At 43.2% G+C, this 18,966-nt stretch overlaps 1 protein-coding gene across 2 annotated transcripts in view; it reads right to left on the reverse strand.

Moving 5' to 3' along the window:
- Nucleotides 1-18,966, reverse strand: part of WDR11 (WD repeat domain 11) — a 671,833-nt gene that overhangs the window by 354,007 nt on the left and 298,860 nt on the right. For both annotated transcript variants that reach the window (XM_085602786.1, XM_085602777.1), the window contains exon 11: nucleotides 11,452-11,536. In XM_085602786.1, the coding sequence (XP_085458912.1) occupies nucleotides 11,452-11,536 (85 nt within the window). The remainder of the gene's footprint in view (nucleotides 1-11,451; nucleotides 11,537-18,966) is intronic.

The raw sequence follows: 18,966 nt of genomic DNA on the forward strand, positions 1-18,966 counted from the left end.
ATACATCCACCTCCAAAGGCAACCTTCTCATCAACACCCAAACCTTCCTTCACATAGCTAAGTTATCCAAATCCTCTACAGGGCTGCTATATTTAACCACCTGGGCTGGGCCATACAGTACTGCAGCCTCATTTCACTTTGGATGTTTTAGTCCAGGAGTGGCCCTAAGTGAGCCTGCGTTCCCATACAAAAACATGTAAATCCCTCATCTATCTAATTCCTCACTTAGGTTTATCCACTTCAGGAAACCTTTTCGTGCCTGTGTTAGGGATGTTGTCTCATTTAGAGGGAATCTCCTGAGAGTTTAACTAAATTGATTTCACCATATTGTTAATGCTTCTCAGAGTTGAGATTGCCACATATCTGCAGTACAGAACAATCTCAATATATTATTATTCCATGCTCCCCACTAAAATACCAATTACAATTGTGTGAGGATAGGTAAACATGTTCATTAGGATCCTCTATCTTCACAGTTATAATGAAGAAGGTATCACTAATCACCGAACATGTCAATGAGTCAATATGTTTTTGAGCCTACTAGCTACCCCAATAGAGTCAAGTCCATTCTTCAGAAATAATCTCTGGGCAATCCACATAAAACAATCAAATTAGTGCAACTGAAAAAAGAATACTTGTTGGGTCACAGATTATTGCTGGCATTCTTCATCACCAGTGGGGTTCTCTCTTATTGCTGGCATTGTCCTTATGAGTAAGGAAGGGCAGATTGGCAGGTGGTCAAAAAAAGTGACCGCACAGCGCCATACTGATATCGTTTTCTTGCTTGTCTCTTTCCACGCCCTCGGACACTGAGCACAAAACAATTGGTAGTGCCAGTGTGCATATTCCCAACTTCAGAGCTTTTAATATTATAAAAAAGGACACTCCACACAATGGGGTGGTGGTAAAGCATTAAGAAATCTGTGGTTACATAGAAAGTTACAGAAGGTAAATAACTTGTTCTTCTGATGGATACATCTAACTGCATATTCCTCACCTTAGAGGAGATGCAATAGCAGTGCCTGCCCTATTGGAGGGTCTGTGGAGTGGGCTCAGATCAAAAAGACTAGCAGGACCAATCGGGCGAAATATCCATCCCGCTGGACTGGATTGTCAAGGTAGTAGTGCTTAGTGTACTTATGCACCAACACCCATGTCAGAGCCAGGTAGAAGTCAAAGACAGACACTCTTTGTGAAATAGAAAGGTCAAGGTCAATGGATAAAGTAGTATCAGCTTTAGTTCTAGTGGCATAGACTCAATCTCAGTGGCTGCTTCTTGGTCAGAGCATAGCAGATCTTAATGCAGAGGACTATCCCCTTTGAACGGGTCTCCTTTTGCACAGCCTTACCCCTCCAGAAAACCTCAGACAAAATTGATAATCCACACGTTGGTCCCTGGTATGATCAATGTAAAAGCTTTAAGCCTTTTTGGGATCTAGACAATGAAGCTTCTGCTCCACTTTTGAGAGGGGAAGAGGGGCAAAGAATGTAGGCAGGGTAAAAAACTACGAGACAGTAAGATCTGAACACCAGTTTGTCTAGAAAAAAGTTGGTGTAAGGTGGCTGCTCAGACAGAGCTTGACGCTCATGAAGCTCACTCACATGAGGAGCAGAATTGCAATAAGGAAGATAGACTTAAAAGTCATGAGAAGCAGAAAGCAGCTATGCATCAGCTCGCAGGACGTGCACATGAGAAACGCCAAGACCAAATTAAGGTCCCACTGTAGCAACACAAACGGTTTAGGAGGAAATGTGTTAAGCCTCTAATAAACCTCATCATAATGGGCGATTTAAACAAGGATAGTTGGTGCGACAACTGTAAGGAGGCTAAATAAATCAACAAATAATCTTTACTAGTGCCCATTGCAAAGCCTTGCTGAGCTAATGACAAAACAAACAAAAGAACATTAGACAGCTTAGATTGTAACGAGTCAATCTAGTGGTTATCGCACCAACCCACAAACTTGTTCCATCACTTAGCATAAATGGACTTCGCGGAAGGGTGTCTGGTGGCGAGGATGACCACCACTTCCAGTGGCAGCTACCACTGCTTAATCTTTACTAATGGAGGTGTTGACTATGTAGGTTTGGGTGGACCCCGTCCTGTTGATGAGAGAGGAGTTCCTCCCAAAGTGGCAGGTTAATTGGAGGATGGGTTATGCCTAGAAGCTTGGGGACCACAATCTCACAGCTCAATCCAGAGCCACTAGAATTACTTGGTTCTGGTTGTTCCTAATCAGGTTTTTCCTGAGTTTGAGTCCAGCCAAAAACGCATCCCTGAGTGTTCATGCAGAAACTTCAACAAACAAAATTGTTTACACTGCAACCACAACAGTGGCAAGAAAATCTAGCCAGGGATCTCCCTACCGCCAGAAAATACCCTATATGATCCCAGGATGTACTCACCGTTCATAGTCTGCCAGACGCCATTTACTGAGCTCGTCCACTCTGGCATTCAAAGACCGTGCCAGGTGATTCATGGTCAGGAAGATGCCCTGATGCATAAACCAACTCCAGGGGCACAGAGCCTCCTGCACAGGGCACAGAGCCTCCTGCACAGGGCCCATGACCCCACTCCACTCAGCTTGTTTGTGTTACTATTTGGCAATGGTGTGGTTTGTTAGAACCTGCACCAGCCTCTCTTTGATGGACAGTAGGAAGGTCTTTAAAGACAAGTGAGAGGCCAGTAAAGTAGGAACCCTCTCGATAGCTACTTTGGAAAGGAAAACTTGGACCTCTGGCAACAGAATGGACTGCTGTTCTCCTGAGATTCGATCTGATGTGGGGGGGAAGGGTTGGCAGGGCAGAAAGAATGGGTAGCGCTTAGCCATGCTGAATGATTTGAATAACCAATCTGTCGGACGTGATGGATCACCATCCTGAGTGAAAATTTTGAAATCTGCCTCCGACAGGATGGTTAAGTGTCACTACTGACAAGCTAAAAGGCTTGGGGCTGTTGCCACTGGGGAATAGGACTGGGGCGACTGAAGGCTTTGTCGGTCTACATATTGCCTGCCAGATTCAAGTCCCCCGCTTCAAAAAGACTAAGGTGATTGCACTATTGGCTTGGTGGGAGATTGACGTTGCCTAAAATACAGAACTCAAAACTATAACTTTGAATTATAGTTATCTCAAGTAACTATAACTCTTGCCCTAAAGAAACTATAACTTACACCCTCGCCATGCACTGCTGATTACCCCAAAGATGTATCACTCATTACATATTCTATGACATCATTGATAACATCACTGCAACATTTTGAATGACATCATTGATGACAAACTGTGTGAATGCGGGAGCGAGTTATAGTTACCTTAGAGCACGAGTTATAGTTACCTTAATTAACTATCACCTTTGGGTTTTTTTGTGGATATATATATATTGTAGTACGGGAGCCAGTGACTTTTTTTTTAACTGCAGAATAGCAGATCCACAGCGAATTTGAGGTGAAAAAACACTTATGCACCAGAGGGAGTCCTTCTGGGAACGGAACCACCACCACCAGGCCTACGCAGGCAGGATAACCCTGCCATGCCCCCTTATATCATGTTTTTTCCTTTTTTCCAGTACTTGGGATGGAGTCCTGAGTCCTAAAATGGCTGTCACCCTGATGTGGTGACAGCCAGTCAGATATAGATCTGCTGAATCTGCGGACTTTATGCGGAGTGAAATATAGTAGGTTTTTGAACCTTCATTGCTCAAAAAATTTGACTGGATGTACACCAAATTAAAAAAGCATTGGCATAGCCAATAGGTCTCGCCTTTGGAACCTTATGAGTGTTTAGTTATCCAGCACAATATCCTTGGTGCAACAACATCTACTGTTGCATGGCTAAACACTAATAAGGTTCCAAAGGCGAGACCTATTGGCTATGCCAATGCTGGTTATTCTTAGGGCTTACACTAGCTAAGCTAGATATAGCCAAACAGTGGAAATGAGATACACCACCCCGTGTTGGAACCTGGAAGCGAGGCATGGACTTCACGATGGGATAAGAAGGCCCAGTTTTTAAAGCATGCGAATGCCCCCAGAAACATCCTTAAAAGTGGCAACGATGGGCCGACTATAGAGGCTTGTCACTGGAATCATCTAACAATCCCTGCTTACGCTCAGACAATATGATGTTGCCGTAAGTACAAATATCAGTAGATATAGGCCTGAATACGACATATTGTTACAGAGGGTGGCGGGGGGACAGCGGGGTGCACAGATTCATGTTGTTTGTAGCAGTTTGTGTTTCATTGTGGCTTACCTTTTTCTTTTCTTGTTTGTCTCATATCAACTCAATGTAAAATGCAATTGGGCCCGGTGGGCACATGTATGACTTAGATACAGTTATATACCCGAGGTGAATTTTCTACCGTGCCGGATGCTCTGGATTTGCGTTGAATTAAATCTCAATAAACTGTGTTGTGGAAAAAAAAGAGTCACTGGCCCTTCTTTGAGACAAATGTTCCTTCTTGATTCTCAGATGGTTGACGACATCACCGACCTGTTTGGTAGATGGTCAGTTATACTTCACAACCATGTTGTATAGCAACACCTTCATTGGGTACAGGTGTAAAGGGACATTTACATGGATGCAGGTGTAAAGGGACATTTTCATGAGGGGGAGATATCTAGGAACTGTCAAGTGTGTCAGGTTTTATGAAGTGAGGGTCTGAGGGAAGAAGGGTATTTTGGATGGTGCTTTCAGGATATCCACGGTAAAAGAGGGCCATAGTGGCTTCCTAGCCAGCTTCACGTTGCCGAAGAAGTGTGCAGAATGTGTGTTCATGTGAGATGGCTTGTGAGATACCGCTGTCTCTAAGGATGAAATGTTCACAGAGTTTTGTTGGCGAAGCTTTAGCTGCCCTACAACATGCGGGTGTGGCTAGGTAGGTGTATTGCGGGTGGTACCTCATTGCCACGATAAATGTGACCATCCTTGTATTGTAGAGATTAGGGAGGTTTGGCTTCCTGTACTTGTAGAATGCATCCTTCAGCGTCACTGAGAAACCTAGAAAATGTCCACTTCTCACACACACTTACCTGGGAGTATCTTTCTGCTGTGTTTCTAGGGATTGTGACGCATCTGATTTTTTTTCTAGGCCTTTTATTTTGACACATTTCACAGCCGCACTAGAATGAACGACAGCTTCTGTCATTCACATTCGTTAATGACTCATTTGTAGCTCTATGCCTGCGGCCTCTTCCTGCTGCTTATCTCAAGACTTTTAAATTATTTCCTACACATGCGTCCAACGAAAGTCTACCATGAGGTGTGACTGTTGGCTTTGTGCCCACATAATCTCCCTTACCAAAGTCCAGCCTGCTTTGCTACAGTACCGTGTTGGGGCTTTCCTCTGACTGTAATGGCACCGTGCCAGCCACACCTGGAGAGCATCGCATGACAAAGTCACAGCCGTGCGGCTTTCAGAGAGAGTCTCTGAACTCTGGAGGGAATAATGGATCAAAGAAAGTGAAGAGAAAAGTGGGAGACACATAGAACAGGAGAAAAGAGAGTGCAAGGGATATAAAGAGACAGCAAAAGAAAGTACGCGAAAGACAGAAAAAGACAGAGGCGGAGAGGGAAAGACAAGAGGGAGCAAGAGATGAAAACAGACAGAAAGAGATAGTTCAAAACTGAAAGGAAGAAGAGCGCTAGAAAAAGAAGTTGGGAGAAATTAAATCTGGCGACAAAGAAACTCTCGCTCTTAAATAGAGAATGGGAAATATCCTAGCTACACTCACTGTCTGTGTCCTTTAGGAGGCTTGCGGTCCCCGGCATGTAGGTCATAGTGGGGTGCTGCGCACGAGAGGGTCTCTGTCACAGAGGGACCCACAGCAACTCTCGGAGTACTACATCAAACTGTCGGCTTCCACTACGTCCGGAAACAGTGCCATCTTCCGTCAAACATACTTCCGGTCTAATGCACCCAGTCCATCATCGAAGTAGAAAGGATACAATGTGACGAGAATGGAAACAAGCTGCATACGCAAAGCGGCATTTTCGTTGCTATGACAACGAAAGCTACGCAAGATGGCGTCGGACTGTCAGTCCGACGCCATCTTGCGTAGCTTTCGTTGTCATAGCAACGAAAATGCCGCTTTGCGTATGCAGCTTGTTTCCATTCTCGTCACATTGTATCCTTTCTACTTCGATGATGGACTGGGTGCATTAGACCGGAAGTATGTTTGACGGAAGATGGCACTGTTTCCGGACGTAGTGGAAGCCGACAGTTTGATGTAGTACTCCGAGAGTTGCTGTGGGTCCCTCTGTGACAGAGACCCTCTCGTGCGCAGCACCCCACTATGACCTACATGCCGGGGACCGCAAGCCTCCTAAAGGACACAGACAGTGAGTGTAGCTAGGATATTTCCCATTCTCTATTTAAGAGCCCCAGGCAAAAGCAGCGCATGCGCTACCCTCGCCATGCGAGTGCCTTTTGCAATCAATTCTCCCGAGGGCTTACATGCAAGCGTCTGCATGGACAAAGATGGCTGCTCTCGCCATTTGTCCAAAGCAAACAGCATGCGTGTGTCCGTACGGACTGTGGTCCGTACGGACACACGCATGCTGTTTGCTTTGGACAAATGGCGAGAGCAGCCATCTTTGTCCATGCAGACGCTTGCATGTAAGCCCTCGGGAGAATTGATTGCAAAAGGCACTCGCATGGCGAGGGTAGCGCATGCGCTGCTTTTGCCAGGTGAGACCTAAAAAGCATGCTACCTGTACCAAGATCTAGTTTTCTGCCAAATTTGGTGTAAATCAGCAGTTTTTGCAGTATTCCGGATACATTTTCCTATGGAAAACTTAATGGGGGAAATGTGTTTTGGGACCCTCCCTTCTTCTCTGCCCCTGCTTGACAGATCACCTTGAAGCATTCCAGGAAGGACATGAGGTGGATGAGCACTTTTTTGCAAAGGTTTGTGAAGATTCATCAAACAGCATCACAGTTATTAGCAAACGAAAAAATGCTTTTCCTATGGAAACACAATCATAACTATAGCTACCCGGAGGCGACAGCCACTGGGGCTGGGTGTTCAGGGGTGTGTATGTACACACACACATACGCACACGCTTTCGAGAGCTCAGTACCTGTGCTCTAACTTGCCTACTCCGCTGGTTATTTTTCTCAGCTTGAAAAATGATGGAACTTTAACACGGAGCACAATCGCTGGGTCAAGTGAACAGCAACTAATTTGTCTTAATTACAGCAAACAGTGTAATACAGGGCACAGTTTTTTTTCTGTGAGATGCACAAAGTAGCTGAACCTAGTTGTGCTCCTCTGTGGCGCTTCTGTTCATAAGAAGAGAAAACGTAAAATGATGCAGACTTCCTCTTCCCATAAAGCCCCAGTGAGCAGCAAACACTCACGTGCAAAAGCTGCACGCCCCTTTAAGGTACAGGTCCTTCCAGAGCATGTGTCATTGTGCAAGGAAGCCTCGCAGTCTACGAACGCCAGTCCGAGCGTACAGGGAGAAGGAGAACCTCTGACCCTAGTCTCGTGGAAGCTACATGCCCCTCCTGTCTAAGCAAAGGGGCGCAGCTACCATTGTTGCAGCAGGTGCAGTGGTATTGGAGCAAACATAAGGAAATTGGAACCAGAGCCCTTAGGGGTGGGGGGGGTTGTTGATCCCTGATAAATGCTGTATTTTACTTCCCCAACAGTAGGCACCAGGGGTCTTTTTCTTGCTTGCACCAGAGTCCATGCCATCCTTGCTATGCTAGTGTCTACGCATCTAAAATTTGTAAATGATCATTCTAAGCCGTTTGTGTCTAGAGGCCTCAAGCCCTACAGAAACAGGGCACACCACGCAGAGCCCATTTGAGCACCTCATAGTAGACATTTCACGATGTGGGACTTTCTTGCTTGCCTCCGTGCTGAGCACTAGTGACAGAAAGCCTCAAGTCCCAGACCACATGACAGCATTCTAAGGATGATTCATCAGGCCGCGCCCCACATACGGTATTAACTTGGAAGGAACGCCATCATTCCTCTAGAATGAAACTATACTTGTACATTCATCGGAATTTAACGTCATGATGTTTAAGATGAGTAGAAAACTGGATCACTGGTCCTTTAAGCATAAACAACACTTTTGTATATAATGATTCTAGGGAATTTTAGAAATCCAAAGTCTGTCCCTGAAAGGAGAAGTAACACACAGTTGAAATCAAGCAGTGGCGTTCTATTCAACCTTCTCGTGTCACTGTGGTTTATTCCTCATGTTTACCATCTATTTAACTTTAAATCCATTTTTCACACCCCTTACGAAGTGCAGAACGTCTGCTCCATTTTTCCATGACCAATTTAATTAGTGGGCACCTCCTTCAAAGGGCAACATTGGTGGTACCAATTCTGTTGCTGCACATTTCTTAGGGTGTACCAGTTTCCATATACTACAGTATTATGGCCCCTCCACATCTGCACTCTCTGTGAGTAGCCCCTAGTAATAAATATAAAGCATCCTAACGGAATCCATAATAGAAGTTAGTGATAATGCAGTTTTGTGAGAGACATTTTGAATCTTCAGATATGGAAGAGAAAGTCACAATCGATTTTCCATCTGAGACTTGCAGTTTACAACTAAAAAAGAATTTAGTTTTAAAATCAGTATTTGTTTTAGTTGGGAGGGAAAAATTCATGAGGTCAAAGGGAGCTTGTTATATGAAGAGCTGCTGACAGGATGGTTTTAAACAATAATGCATTCAATGAAGTAAAATGTGTAACATTGTGCTTATTTAATTATATTCTGTTACTTGTTCCTTTAAGAGCTGTAAAGAGCTGTAGTTATTGTTCAAGGAAAACCATGGCAATGGAATGTGTATGTGTGGTCAGTAAGTCAGTTGCACCTGACTGAACCACGTAGATGGATGGGACATTTCCTACTTATGAATAAACTAAACTTTATTCATCAATTTGAGGATTCTACTTGATTTTACAATATGCGTTATTCGTAACAATGAGAAAAATAAACCTGAAACCAGAGGAATAAGTTGAAAAAAAAATGGTGCATCCATATGTCTTAATAGAGAGGAAAGCGTAGAGACTAGCGGGTATTCTAATAACCGTCCTTGAACATAGATGTAGAGTGGAGTATTGAGAAAAAAAATCAAAGATTACACGTAGGTTTAAATTCTGTATGGATTCCGCTGGCATCAGGGCAATACTCAAACAGATAAGAAACACTAAAGAGAAATGTGCTAAACCGTACTTTCAGGCCAGATAGTCCCCACAGGAGTTCGTTGGCCAGTCCCCGTTTGCACATACCGACACACCATCATCTTTCGGTTTCACTGCCTTAGACCAGTGTTTTTTAACCTGTGACCCTGGGGCACACGAAGCTTACTCAGGGGGTCCACAACTGCTTAGAAAATTTTAAAACATTCTGTACATGTGAAGGAATTTGAAATTTGAGGCTGAAAATTAATTTGATATCTTCAGATTGGTTTGTGGGAGCAGTGTAAGTACTTCAAACAGAATATAGTATGGATGATAGGTGGCCTCAATTGGATTTAGAAGCGCTCCATCCTTCACTTTAAAATTAAATTTATTTGTTTATATCATATGTATTTGTGAATTAAATTAAATATTTCATCATTTGCATATTTGTTTGATGAATGCTTTTGTGTATTGTTTTGCCGTTTAAATCATCTTAGGACGGGGTCCCAGGCTTCCAGTAATGAGTCAGTGGCATTCCCCGGATTCCAATAATGATTCACTAGGGGCTCCAGTAATGATTAAGTGGGGGTCCACAGAAATAAGAAGGTTAAAAACCACAGCCCTAGACCACACATGCTGTTTTGGCTGCTCAAAGGCACCACAGAGAGGCATCAAAGCTTTTCAGAGGGCTTACAAAGCATCAAGAGCTCCGAGCATTGTCAATCTATTGCTGTAAGCCTCACCCACCTAAATTTGCCCAGAAAAAACGAGGCCTTTTCTGCACATTGTCCATCTGCACATCTTCAACCAACTCCTTTTCCTCTTCAGCACCCTCTTTTCAGTCTTCCCCGAATGCACTTCCGCACATCTCCCTAACTTCGCTCCTTCCAAACTCACACTGCAGTCACTTACATTCAAGCAATTTATTTCCTTTTGTTTCTTGCCCTGTAAATATTTTGTCATCTGTGCACCCCCTTCACCCACATTTCCACAGAACTGCAATTATACCTGGAATACATGACCATTGTTCTGTTTGCTCTGCAGAGAGGTCAACCCACTGACAAGCACTTTGCTTTGGCTTCAGCATCAGAGCTCTCAATCAAAGCCCCTCATAAACACCTGGCAGCTCAAAGTATGCAGAGAAAAGAAATTCAGAAACACAACATGTTCAAATAGCTAATTCTTGAGGAAGGCAAGATTAAGTAAAACGTGAAATAAGAGGGGAATTAATTTGCTGACATGTATTGCCTTTATGTTTTTAACGCTCAATGTTCATAAATCAATCTATGTTTTTGGCATTAATATTGTTAAAGGCAAGAAGGTAGGGCCAGTTTTATTGTCATGCAGCAGATAACAGTCTATTGTAAGCACATATCTCTCGCTTTGCGCTCGACTCGGATATTTGGATCAACTTTCCAAGGGAACAACAACCCTGGCCTGCTCGGCTTTTGGATCAATTTTGTGGGGGAACCAAGAAGCTCCACTTCAAACGGGGCTAGCGACGTGCAGCCAGAGCCCTTACAGTGGGAGAGGCTAGCGTGATGAGGGGTCTCATCACAATGTACAGAACAGAAGATTAGCATTCTAACACTTACCATTACTGAGAATAAGGCACAAAAACATACGTGTTTGCATCTCTCCTCCTACATGTGACGAATGGGAAAGGGTGAGATCTATGCCTGTGAATGATGGACGGCTGCTTCTACGTGCACGGACGGAGACTCCGGGGCCCGAAACCATGAACCTGAAAGAGGCCCTAGCCTACAGTGGATACTGCTATAGACCACAAATATAATGAAGGGCTATAGAATAGTAAGCCGTTGGCCGTGTGTCACAGTTCTGGAAGTTGATATACTGCTTGGCTTCAGTCTCCTGCTTCAGAGCGAGGTAAAGTAGGCAACCTGGAGCAGACAGCCCAGATTTAAATACATCAATTTATTTCGCGATATTATTCCTTCTCTAAATAAATCGATCTATTAAATATTTGTACAGAAATGCATAGGAATTTCAGGAGGCGCAACCCCAGGATTCTAATGGAGAAACCGCCCCTGAAAGAAATGTGAAGTTCTCATAAAATTCATAGAAGAATAGACAGGGGAATACATGTTCAGTTATTCAACCTGGGCTTTGTGGATCCGGCCACATGACAGTTTTCACAGGCATCCACACGAGATGAACCTAATGTCTCTCTGCCACGTTCGACAATGGGTCCAAACATGGTGAATACAGTGACTCGACATAGCTCACAGCACACCCACATACCACAAGAAAAAGAACTACAGCCGCGCGTGGCACTCACCTGACCTCACACGAGTGGACGTTTAACTCTTTGTGCAGCAGGCCTGTCGTGAGATGGTAGATTAGCACTGACCCGTTGCTTGTACCTGGTACACGTACAATTGTAAAAAATAAAAATAAAGTTTAAGCACAGCAGAAACCTTTCAAGTCTTGTCAAATGTTATTTCAGATTTTATTTTCAGAACAGCACACAAAACTACAACAATAAATCTACGTAAACATTCTTTCAATGTACTTTTCATGCTTCTGCGATGATTCAAAGGAAGTACAAGCCAAATAGGTGAAAGAAGCATTGGCAATGCGGATATGTTTGGCTTATGAATCCTCTATCAAACTAGACCTAAACATGCATGTACATTAAAGACTGCCCTCCTTCCATCTGCTCTGCTGCAGACAGAATTGTGCACGTTATCTAGTTGTCTCAGACAGGATAATAGCATTGCAGAGACATGTGTGCGCCCCGAAATGTTCAAGCTCAGGGAGCTGGATAAATAAACAAAATGATCACAGCTGTGTGGAGGACAAGCACTTTTTTGTGGAAGCTAACAACTCCTGCCCAGTCAAAACAGGTACTCTCGTCTCCCAACATGTGGGTGGACCAAGACCCCTCTCCTGGTGATACATAATTTAGTCAGGGGACAGCTGCAATGTCAAGCCAGACCATAACAAAGACATGGCCAAACAGGCAGGAATTTCACCCAACAGGCTTACAATAAATCTCAAGCTAATGATTTTGTCCTTCTGACTCCGAGCCCAGCCATCAGGTGTTGGCAGAGATTGTCTACCAAATGCGAATATTTACAGATGACACTTTAATGGCCCTTTACTCCATTGAAGGAAAAAATAAATCAATAAAAGTGTCTTTTCTATTTTTATATATGCAAGTAGATTGCATCCACTTGCATTCAGCACAAGTAGTTATATGGAATTTATGTGAGGAATTTGTTTTGTATGGGTTTGGCATTTCGTGAAAATACCGTAGTTTAATTTGGAGTGAGAGAGACAGAGAGGTTCTACTGATGTCAAGCAATCCATCAATCAGGGTTTTGTATAGCGCAGCTACTCACCCCTGAGGGTCTCAAGGCGTTGGGGGGACGGGGGGACTGCTGATCCATCTGGGTTTAGTCAAAGAGCCAGGCCTTGAGCTGTCAGTGACTCATACCACTGTGACAAGTGCTGATGGTAACTGTCTGTTCACACACAGTACTAAACTGAGTATCTGCAAATGGTAATTTCTTTGTAAAGTAAAACATTTTTGCTTCATTATGTTTGTTATTAACCCATGTTTGCATCTGGTAGGTCTTCCTTCCATAAGTTTGAAGTTCGCTTTACCTTGATTTCATATACATCTCAAACCAAGTAGATATTAACAATGACAGCTCTTGTATACCTCCACTAATGCTGCAGCACTGAACGTTCAGCTTGGTGCTGAAGCTTCCATTATAATTTGGTATCCAGTGTGTTGTAGCTAAATACATACTCTTGGCAATTAAGGAACACCGGATGTGTCGGGTCAGCCCATTCTCATGACTACTGCAATATAATACACAACTCTACTTGGTCTTCAGCTCAGTTTTTACTCATGCATTGCAATTACATTACAAAGCATACAAAGCTCAGACTCAAAAGAAAGGGGGTTCTGAGGAAGGACGATGGAGGAGAAGGCGAGTGGATATATACAAAGGATATATGTAATCATTGATAATTTTTGTTGGTATTTGATTAATGTCAATTTGCTGTGAACGGTGTTGGCTATTATATTCTGGCGACTACGGACGATATGTGCTCTGACACGAGTAAGTCAGGTGACATCATCAGAAGGAAAGGGAATGTAGGCAGGTTTGAACGTCACTGGGTGGTCATGTAAAAGTAACGTTTTAGAATTTCAATCACTATAAATTCCTTCAGGGTTTGCATAAAAGTTGTGGTAATAAATGGGTTACTCAAATAAAAATAGACATTGAAAATTTTACAAACATTTTACTTAAAAACAGGAAAATTAAAGAAAAGTTATGTTTCCGTCTTAAGTTTACACCCTACTAAAACAGAAGATGAAAAGAGTTTGCTGATGAGAACAAATATATGCGTTGATTGCTATGACTTGTCGGATTATACATTTTTGATCATTGACATTTCTAGACTTCCTCAGGCAACTTCTAGTCTGATCCTCTCACTTACTAGAAGGAAGAGAGGTTCTGCGAAACCCGCAATTCTTTTTTTTTTTGCGATTAAGACTTTGCCAAATACAAAAGTAAGTGGTGGTGTGAAGGTAAAACAAGAACACAAAACAACAGGATGAAAAGGGACAAACAAAGACAAAATATACTACACAGCCACACACTCACTTACCTGACTTCCATACACTGAAAATATGAGGGAGTCGTGCTAACAAAAAATACTATTCTGGTACTAAAACTCATACAGCAGATGAAAATTCTTCCAAATGACTCCAAATGTGTATAAAGAGCCTCTTCTTCGGAGTAAAGTTATTTCCAAACAGGCTACTCTGGATCAGTCAGATACCAATCCTTGACTGTCGGTATCCTCTGGTCTATCCAAGTGCAAAGAATACGTTTTAGCAAACAGAGTCACTGAATCGCTGTCATCAAGCATTTTATTTGACTATGAAGGACTGTTGTGCTCTCATCTTAGTTAAAAAGTACGTATTACTAATCCTATAATTTAAGAGCAGGCTTAGTCCCCTACAGACATTTATAAAAAAAAATTTTTTTACATGGCATTACATTCTCAAGTAGATTCATTATCCTACTTGAGACCCAATCCATACACTGATGTCAGACATCAATATGCCATTTAATTCCAGAAGTCCTGCTCTAGTGTCATATATGCCTATTTAACCGGATCGGTCGTAAAAGTGAGATACCTATGGAGTGAATCAAGAATTAAAACATTTGGTGACGTGGTCAGCAGCTCAAAATGGAGTGTGCCATTTGTCAGCGATCTTACAGACACACCACAAATCCTACAGCATCCTGCTCTGCAAATGCATCTAACAAGCCGCCAATGCAATATTCCTATTCCTGTGGGGGAGCTAGATGGAGGGAGGGGAAAAGTTCTATGTTGCTGAAAGCCCAGACAGGGAACGAGAATTTAATCAGCAGACCCGAGGTTCACTTTCTCATAAAGATAGGCTGTAAGGAACTGGGGGCGACTAGCGTGGCAACAGGAGAATCAACCTGTACTAGAAGAAGCTGAGTGAATTGGAGACAGACCCACCACCTCCAAGACGTGTCGCCATGACAGAAGGGGTTTTTGCAGCCACCCTTTACCTCGGTCCTGGTACCTCTGTGAAAGAGGAACTGGTCACAGTGGGGGAAAGGAGGCCTAGAGTGGAGTGGTCATGTGGGGTGCCACCTGGTATTTAATCAATGCAGTAGTGGCCTGGAGTTGAGGCGCTTCCTACCCCCTCTCTGGGACACAAGTGGTGCGAGAAAAAGGTGAAAGAACGTGCCTGGGAAACACTTTAGGTTGGAGAAGGCACATCAGGAGGTTGTGCATGAGTCACCGGGTGAGGACTGACTGGGGAAGTCGAAAGCTTAGCCCCTCACTAGCTTGAGGATTAGTGAGACCTGCCTTTGGAGACAGGGTGTTTATTACCATGCTCTGGAGGGGCTCACTGAAAACAGAGGGCTGAAGGCCCTCAGGATCAGGACATGTGGAGCAGAAGCGGACCGTGCCACAGTGTAACAGACTCCCGGGCTGAGGCTAGATACCATGGCCATCCTTGTGGGAATAGATGTGATAAGTGGGCCTGAGAGAGAGACAAAGAGTGAGCTGGTGAGAAACATCGAGCTAGCACAAGACCACTCTCTGGCCACCACCCAGGAACAACATTGTTCCCAGCTGACTTATTGTGCCGCTCACAGAGATGAGGTAGAAGCTGTTGTTACAACATATTAGAAAATACCTCTGTGGACAGGGGTCACTGAAACCAGACTATGACCAAAACTGATGTAAGGTGGCTAGAACGCTCCAGTGGGTATCACGCTATAAAACTCTTCAAGGAAAGAACCCTTTTAAAAGTATTGCCCTTGGCTTCCACTCCCTTATAGCGAAGGTCAAACCTAGGCCTGCCTCTAAGTAAAGGAAGCTGGATACATTTACCAAGGCAGTGACTCCGGCTTCAGGCAAGTCTAGAAGTCTCTCTATTACCGCATAACAGGACAGAGTACTAGAAGCAAACTGACACTATGAAGGAGCTCATATCAGCAGTCCAGAAACCTAAGATGACATAAAGCGAACTGGAGGAGTGTGCTGAAGATTCAGCGGGGCAATCCAGATAAAATAACCTGAGTCATAGGATTTCCTGGCCGATATGAAGGCCCCAATCCAGAAGAGTTTCTGTGGACATGGATGAGGGAGCAGCTTGCGGGCAACTTGTGTGTCCTTAGAAAAAGAGCCCACTACTCGCTCAGTCCCAAACTTCCACCTGGAGCACTATATATGGACATAGATTTGCTACTACATGTAGCTAGAGAAAGAAAAAAAGAGGTCAGATTTGGGGAACAGTGAATTCTTGTATTACCAGATTACACCGAAAAGGGGCAAAAACAATCCTTTGACCATGTCAAACAAAAGCTTCGATCCATGGGGTTAAAGTACATGCTTTTGTACTCAACAAAAATTAAAGTCATGCACGTAGAAAAAAAAAAACATGTGTTTGAAACCTATGAAAAGGTCATGAAATGAGTAGAGGAACACTACAGCCCACACGGAAGAAGAGGCACTGCATAGAGGTAAATACTGTAACCGCAAACTGGGAAACCCATCCCTTAGAAATACAATCTAGAAGCCGGTGTAAGTTAAGAAAACGGCATACAAAGGGGAGGGGAGAGCATTTCCTACAATCAAAAGTGGCCAGGGTATTTCAAATGGAGGCTCATCAGAATCAGAACAATATGAACAAGACCTCCATATACTCCATCAGAAAATGAGTCGGAAGAAGATAACGGCCGAGGAGGGAAGACAGCTTGCATCCCATGAAATATTCCCTATACCGATGTATGTGTGGAGGGAAAGTCTTATTAGAATGGGACTGCCAAATTAGGGTATACATTGGAGAACTGTATTATTTGATTATGGGCACAAAGCAAGACGTATGTACAGTTAAAACCACTTCAGGAATGCCAGTACCCTTTTATTAGGTTGGTCAACCATGAACAAATCCTCTTGATAGGGAACAACATGCCAAAGAAGTGTGTCACTCCGTTTGGTAAAAGTAGTACTGTCAGACGACGGTAATAGTTTAACAGGGAAATACAATCTAAAACAATGTAAGATTGGTTAGGGGTTTTTTTACCCTAAGAAAGTGTAAAGGTAGGCGGGGGTTGGGTGATACAACCTCTCCAACACAGCACATTGAAAGGAATAGTAGACAGCAGCATATTAACTAGGGCTTTCCTATATTGCCCAACAACACAACTCCACATAGGCTATAGGAAAAGGTGAGAGACTTAAGATTCTTTGGTAGAATTTGAAAGAATAGGGAACAACATGCCAAAGGAAGTATGTCACCCTGTTTGGTATAAGGAGTTCTGTCAGACGACAGTAACAGTTTAACAGGGAAATACAATCTAAAACAATATAAGTTCAGTTCGTTTTTTTATTCCAAGAAAGTGTAAAGGTAGATGGGGTTGGGTGATGCAACCTTTCCAGAGTTAAGGAACCAAGACCTTCAAAACCTGCACTGTGGAAATGTGGGGATGGGATAGGGAAAACGGAATTGGGGGTTTCCATTGAGCTTGAAAGTTTACTTGGGTAAACAGCACATTGAAAGGAATAGTAGACAGCAGCATATTAACTAGGACTCAGACTTAAGGCCTCATTTAGAGTTTGGCAGAAGGGTTACTCTGCCACAAACATCACAGAAATTCTGTCCACCTTTTTACTAGTGCATGCAATCCTATGGCATTTGTAATAAGGCAGATGAGATATCCTGTTTGTGATGGAGTGCCTGTACGCCAAATTCAAAATCAGGCTCTTAGTCCCACTTCAAGAAACCTACTTATTAGCCATCCAGAGTCCATTTTTAGGTAAATTATTATTATTAATCATTCATGTTATTGGTAGAGTACACAACTATCATACACACCACACTCTTTTGAGATCCTTACAATGGCATCTTGCTGCTTCCAGATAATCGTTAAAGCAAGTCATCGAAGGATTAGGCCATGGAGTTCTCTTCTTTAAGAGTAATGTGATATCTAGAGCTGTAGTGATCCAGACCTGGTAATTATCATATGCCTTTGAAACAAGTTGGTGGCGGTAGGAGGGGGAGAAGATAGAAAACGTTGCCCCAATTTGTCAAGTGATAATTTAAACCAAGACCTTGTAGGGCCTAGAGGGGCCATTTTCCGTATTTGGTCCCCTGAATTTAACGTTATCAGGTAGATGTAAATAAAATGTAATTAATGAGTGATCAGTCCAAACTTGAGGCCATACCCCATTTAGGTTAAATCGGGCCTGGAGTGGAAAAAGTTAGATCCAAAGTGTGTCCATCGACTTGTATGAGGCGCGTGACCAATTGATGGAGCCCGATTGCTGCCAAGCAATTCAGCAGAATTGAAGATACTAAAATGCTGGAGGTTTCTGCCCATCTAATAAAGTCCCCAAGTGCAAAAGAAGATGGTTGACAAATAATAAGGAATCTGCAAAGGCTTGTACAAAGTCTGTGGAAGGACCTGGAAGATTATAACATACTAATACGGCCAGCAAGCAGAAAACTGAAATGCTCTGGGAGAACCCTATTAATTTGGCCTGTTCAAAGTCCTTCCGTTGTAAAACTTTTTGTTTGAGATGAGATTTATAAATGATAGCCAATACATCCTTTCTCTGTGGAGGTTGTGGGAGGTGTACAATCTTGTAGGCTTCGGGCAGGATTGCCTCAAATCAAAATTGGAGTCAATGACATGATAACCTCCGATTTTAACAGACCAGCAAATTCCGCAAGATGCATCTATCCCATTACACTAAAGCATTGGGACTGACCGACTTATGGAGATTTAAACATCTCACAGAGAAGCAATATTCATATCTTTAAGGAGCATATTTAACTCTTTCAAGAAAGGAACACACATTGGTTCCTACAGAAGAAGTCCCTACAATAGTCGAAGTTGAGTATCTGCCAAAAGGGATTTTGGATCGCTGACCCGATTAGTGCCGATGAGGGATGGAAACAGAAAAGGTATGCCCACATGGAGAATATAAACTCCATGGAAAACAAGATACTAACAATTGAGGCCACTTTGTCTGACAGCCCAACAACGGATGAGCGTCTTAGACAAATAGTAAGAATGCAAACATAAAAGAAAGCAAAGCAACAGTATCCGGTAACAGAGCAAAAATTGTACAAAGTGAGAGACAAGGCGGGACGCCTCTTGGCATGGCTTAGTTGAAGGAAAGAAGAGGCTAGATGGTAGGGGAAGTGGAAAACGAAAGGAAGAAAAATTACAGTGGACCTGGCAACAGTTAAAACATTTACAAAACATCCTTAAGA

The sequence above is a fragment of the Triturus cristatus genome, chromosome 1_2 (genome assembly GCF_964204655.1).
Source record: "Triturus cristatus chromosome 1_2, aTriCri1.1, whole genome shotgun sequence".
In the NCBI taxonomy this organism is placed as follows: domain Eukaryota; kingdom Metazoa; phylum Chordata; class Amphibia; order Caudata; family Salamandridae; genus Triturus; species Triturus cristatus.